The 6,034-nt window shown below is 32.6% G+C and overlaps 1 protein-coding gene across 1 annotated transcript; it reads right to left on the reverse strand.

Annotated features, from left to right (window-relative positions):
- Positions 1-228: 228 nt before the first annotated feature.
- Positions 229-1,657, reverse strand: LOC105784247 (transcription factor MYB60). The gene is made up of 3 exons (XM_012610066.2): positions 1,447-1,657; positions 1,200-1,329; positions 229-1,090 (listed from the first exon to the last, which is right to left on the reverse strand). The coding sequence occupies exons 1-3, from the start codon at positions 1,655-1,657 to the stop codon at positions 463-465; spliced, it is 969 nt and encodes a 322-aa protein (XP_012465520.1). The 3' UTR covers positions 229-462.
- Positions 1,658-6,034: the final 4,377 nt, after the last annotated feature.

The raw sequence follows: 6,034 nt of genomic DNA on the forward strand, positions 1-6,034 counted from the left end.
AAAAACTTAATATCAGTGAACAAAGCTTTTGATTTCTGGATTTTTAAATTCAAGGTTTTTATTACATTTTTATAGTCTTACCAAATTCATTTATTATCTTTTAATACTGTAAGTAAACAAAAGTTTTCATGGACATAAATTAAACCTCCATCTCATAATTACAAAATTAAGCGAGTAATCATCATATCACATTGATTTCTATTTTACTCTCTATATAAATTATATAAAAAAAAAACAACCATCAACTAGAGAGTTCATAAAGAAACATCAAAGGTTAATTACATTTTGTTAAGATTAAGAGATCCCAAACTTTTTCAGATTCCCAAAAATGAAAAATTTAAACCCTAGAGATATAACCCAAACTTTTTTTTATTTCCCTTTTTACCCCAATAAAGCTTGAAATGATATGAAGGCAAGGGAGATGAACAAAGAAGGAAAAAAAAATTATAACAAAAGAAAATCTTAGAAAATTGAAGGCAATTCCATCATCTGATCAATTTCTTCGACTTGAGCTGCAGAAGAACTCTCATCCAAAAGCCACTTCTCAAGAAACGATAATGGAGGATTACTGTTATTATTATTATTATCATCAATATTATTGTTACTGTTATCAGCTTTTTGCTTCCTTTCTGGGTTAATAATCTTTTCACCAGAATCTTGAAAAGTAGCCTTTGAAGTAGATTTCTCCATTAATGCAACATCCTTCATGTTCTCAAACGATAGTATCGATTCCAACTGATCATCTCCATGAGAAATCAAATCACAGTTTGCAGCAGCTGAACAACTCCCAATGCTGTCGCTGTTGTTGTTGTTGTTAATCTTGGGTGACGATCTCATCCAACCTTGAAGAAGACGAGATATATTCTCGGTGCTTGAAGCATATGAAGAGGAGGTTTGGTTTAGCTTAAGATTACTTGAACCAGCTCTAGTCTCACTTTCTGCGAAATCTAAGCTCTTCTCATCACCCGCCATTGAAGGAGGCTCCATAGCTGACTGAAACTTCCTTAGCTTCTTCTTCAGATGGGTGTTCCAGTAGTTCTTTATGTCATTATCTGTTCTTTGCGGTAAATACGATGCTATGGCTGCCCATCTGTAACCAAAAACAAACAAAATCATTGCATAGTATTCAAAGCAAAACAAAGATAAAACAGTGAAGATGATCTCGAAATCTGATAATAAGAAAAAGATTTGAGGATTACTTGTTACCCAGTAAGGCTTGCAAGTGAATAATCATCCCTTCTTCATGAGGAGTGAAGTTGCCTCTTTTGATTCCTGGTCTGAGATAATTAGTCCATCTAAGTCTGCAACTTTTGCTGCATCTCATTAACCCTTTTGAATACAAGCAAAAACATATTCTGAATCAGCCAAAAGAACGCATGAAATTCATTTTATCTTCTTGATTGAATTGATCGATATCAAATTGTAAAAGGGATAAGGTAAAAATACCAGTATTGGTAGGGACTGATCTCCAGTTTCCAGGACCATGTTCTTGAATGTAAGAGACGAGGATGATATCTTCTTCAGGAGTCCATGGACCTTTCTTGATACCTACTTTATCACAGCATGGAGGTCTTCCCATGGCTTCCTTTGCTTCTTTTTCTCTTCCCCCCCTCCGCCCTCTTTGGTTTTCAGTTATGGAGCTTTCAAATAGTGCCATAGCCATGTGAGTGACATATATAAAGTAGGGGGAGATAAAGCCTCAATGAAAAATTATGGTCTAACTTAGAGGTCTTATTAGCCGGGTCGGGTCGAGCCGGCTTGATGTTCAGTTCCAAAAAAAAATTATGTCTAAATCTGAGCCCGCTCGTTTAGATCAATTTTACTACTAACTAATAATAATAATAATAATAATAATAATAATAATAATAATAAATTTATTTAAATTTAATTATCAGTATTAAAAAATTTACATGTGCCTCTTTTCTTTTAATATATATTTTATGAATTTGTTATACTATGTAACACTTGTTAATCATTTATCCTACTTGTAGAATTTTAAAACGTATTAAATATTTTCTCATATAAATATTAATATATCTTTTTTTAAATAGTAAAATGAGTTAAATCAATTCGAGATTGAAAACATAAAGCCAAACCTAATACATGAATATTTCTATTTTAACTTAGCTTGAGTTCGAGTAATTTGAGAAATTGAGCGAGTGAAATTAAATTTTATTTATTTATTTTTCGTATTTATTTATTTAATTTTAAAATAAATTTATTTTAAAATTTAACTCTGGTTTAGTGAGAGTATAAAATTGAGATTGTTTTATTTTAAAAAATAAATAAATTTAATCAAATTAATTCATAAATTTTAACTTTTACATCAAATTAAACTCAAGCTTAGAAGAAAAATAATCCAATTCAAATAGAATTTTAACTTGTAGTTTAATTTCAAATATTTTATTCAATTCGAGCTAGAGAGAGAAAAGGTTAGAGGAGGTGGTAGAGAAAGAGCTGCAAGTAGCAAGAGAATCCTCATCTCCATTTACTTAATGTTGTGCCATAATTGTTAGTTAGCATCTTACTGGATTCTCTTGCATGACAAGGGAACCAATCTTTTTTTTTTTCTTATAGCGATTACTCTCTAACAAGCTTAATGGAAACTCATCTCAATAGATTCAAATAGTTGGATTTTTATTTCCAATCAAATTTCGTACTGTAAATTTAAATTTATACATTGTTAAGGGTCTAACTTTTTCTTAAGAAATTTTTTATATGTCATTTGTCAAGTAGTTGACTTGATTTTTAAATGAAGGTATTGTGTTTGAGGTATTTATGCTCGGTTTTAGTCAAGTGGTAGTGTTCTTACCCACTAATGCCATTTAAGGGTATGAGTTCAAATCCCACCTAGGCCATATGCTACACGTTTTCTGTTGGAAATGTGCCCATATTGTAGTAAACATGTAACTGTTTTCTATTTACTTGAACGATGAATAAATAAAGTTAATTTCACATTTCACTATTATTTCTTTTGTATTTATGTCTTTTATATTTTGCATGCATAGCGAAATTGTGACAAGCAAATATTAGTTCATTGATTGTCTAAAGTTCAAACTGAAGATAAGTGGCATTGTAAAGAACATTTACATTGCGAGAAAGGCAACTTACTTCAGTATATAAACTAAATGAATTTGTAATCCCGTAAAAGAATCAAAGTGAGCATTTGATTCAAATACTGAGAAGGATTATTGTATCGTCTATAATTCCAATTGGGGGAATGGCTAGTCTTAGTTATCGGAGCAGTTGACTCCACGAATAGAGACATAGATGTATTCATTGGTAGAATGATACATTGGACTGGACTCAAGATGAATTAATTCTGAATCCGTGTGCGAATTAATTCACTTGTGACGTTCATGGTGTGATTTACCTAAATCCTGAGTTAGTCACTAACCATGCGTATGCAACTCATGTGCTTTGATATAAGTGGAGGCTTATGCTCTAAAGATGATTGAGCCCGTAGCCAGTATGTTAGGTACTGACTTGTGTATGGCATGGCTTTACTAGCAACAGTGGAATTCATAGCTCAATTAAAGAGTTAATGATAACCTCTCATTGGCATTGTGTGGATTGATAAATATGGAACGTGGCCACGGGTTGCTCATTCTCGAACGGGCAATTTATCATAGTCATCTGTTGACAGTGATCATATTAATTATTAAGAAGAAACAATGGTGACAATGAGATAAAATAATATTGTATTGAGTGAACGGATTTAACTCAAAGGAATCAAGGATATCATATAAGGGTAACACACACATGATGAGGTCATTGGACAAAACAGTTGGATGAATTGTTTTCGTAAAGGGTATACAATAAGGAGTTTTCAATCATGATACTTCTTATGAATTGACTTCATGATTAAGTAATTGCGAATTATCGGAACGATGTTTCTAGATATAATTGCAATCACTAGAGCCTAATTGTATATGTTCGATTGGTCCCTCCGCTAGCTCAACAAAAGCTCGATCGGACTGCATTTGAATCAGAAGAAAACTCTAAGACTTTGGAAATAATTTAATTGAGTCGATTTATTCGATGTGGAATTAAATTAGGCGGTCGTGAGATTTGTTCAACTAGAAAATTTGATTAAAGAACTTTCTTGAAAAATTAATTTGGAAAATCTAAGTGGTTTTTGGAAAAATTAATTTTGATCAAGTAAAATTAAATTAATCAAATCAATTAAAATTAAAATGATATTTTTTTAAATTAATTTTCAAGTCAAATAATTGGCCCAATGGGTAATTGAACTTGAAAATTGGACCTAGGATCGTAAATTGGGCTCGAGAGCCCAAAATCAATACTAAGACCCAAAAACCGTCGAATCGGGCCTGGTATGTAAATCAGGCCAGTGGTCCAACCGGTGGCTAGATCAGACCGGTCGGGTCGTCATTGACCCGGACAGAACCAACAGTAGTCGAACCAGCTCAAGGTGCCATAAGATTGTCGCTACTGTATCACCAGACACGGCGGCGCCAGTGGCTGCTACGGTGGCGTCCTGGTGGCCAGCAGTGGTTGGTCGTCGGTGGTTGAGCAGTGGAAGAGTTACACTCCTACTGAGGCTTTACTAGAAAATTTAATTTCAGATTAATTATTCCAAGCTTAATGGAAACTCATCTCAATAGATTCAAATAGTTGGATTTTTATTTCCAACCAAATCTCGTGCTGTAAATTTAAATTTATACATTGTTAAGGGTCGAAATTTTTGGGATGAATTTTTTGATGTCAAGTAGTCAATTCGATCCTTAAATGAAGGTATTGTGCCTGAGGTATCTATGCTCGGTTTCAGTCAAGTGGTAGTGTTCTTACCCACTAATGCCATTTAAGGATATGAGTTCGAATCCCACCTAGGCCATATGCTACACGTTTTCATGGTGGATTGGGCGCTCTTGCAAAGCCTATAAATCCCTTTGGGTTTTCCTCGAAGTCATGAGACAAAACTTGGGGCTAAAACCGAGCATAGACACCCTGAGCACAATACCTTTGTTCGAGGCCTAACCGATTGCTCAATAATGACATTTCAAAGACTTTTCCCAAAAAGAGAGTCAACCCCCCCGACTAACTAGCCAAGTGGTACCATTGTTGCAAAAGTAAGGCGTATATGCCTAGGTTGGTGGTTTAAACCCTCGTAGGCGCAATATGTGCAATTAATATTATGTACAATACTGACACTTCTCTCGTGAGCTTGCAGATCCTCCACCAACCTAAATTTCGTGAACCCCTTTAGGCTCTCCTCAGAGTACGGGAGACAAAATCCCTATGGGAACAATACTTTAGGTTAAGGGTATGAGATACTCCCCTCAACAAACTTGTACTTTAATTTTAAATTTAGACGATAGGTATAATTTTTTTAACACCAAAAAAATTTATATTCCCTTTTTTTAATGATACAATGATAAATTTAGTCCTCAATGTTGACATTTTCTATCAATTTTGGCCCTTATTATTATTTAGTTAAATTTAGCTTTCAACCTTTCTTAAAAAGGGTCGAGTTCGACCATCAACCTTTCAAAAAGAGTTGAATTATTTTTACAGAATATTGATTGAAATGTTAATTTTTTAAACATGGTAGCTTACGTGGCAATTGGCAAGTACTTTATGCTTTTTTTCGATTTTGATGAACTTTTTATATTTTTTTATTTATATTTTTTAATTATTTTAATATGACGTATAAGACAAATAATGTCATGTTAGTATAAAGTATACGTGGATTACTATATAAGTTTCACACTAACAACATCAAAAATAATATTTTAATCAACATTTTCATTAAAAAGTAATTTAAATTTTTTAAAAGTTAAAAATCAAATTTAACTAAAAATAAGAATCAAATTAACAAAAAATATAAACATTAAAGACTAACTTTATCTTTATACTTTTATTAATTTAATCATAAATATCGCATAATCGGGTCTCAATTTATATCATCTTTTATTTCATGCCGTAAGGCATTCCTTGTACGACTTGTTCAAATATACACTCTTTTTCTTTTTCATTTTAAGATTAATTTTAGATTTGGTTCTTATACTAT

This window comes from Gossypium raimondii, chromosome 13, assembly GCF_025698545.1.
Source record: "Gossypium raimondii isolate GPD5lz chromosome 13, ASM2569854v1, whole genome shotgun sequence".
Taxonomy (NCBI): Eukaryota; Viridiplantae; Streptophyta; class Magnoliopsida; order Malvales; family Malvaceae; genus Gossypium; species Gossypium raimondii.

Excerpts from the sequence above, each read along its gene's own strand:
- LOC105784247 (XM_012610066.2), bottom strand. The coding sequence starts at position 1,657 with ATGGCACTATTTGAAAGCTCCATAACTGAAAACCAAAGAGGGCGGAGG. Across the intron at positions 1,330-1,446 it reads ATCAGTCCCTACCAATACTG|GGTTAATGAGATGCAGCAAA; the intron begins GTATTTTTACCT and ends TGTATTCAAAAG. Across the intron at positions 1,091-1,199 it reads CAAGCCTTACTGGGTAACAA|ATGGGCAGCCATAGCATCGT; the intron begins GTAATCCTCAAA and ends TTTTGGTTACAG.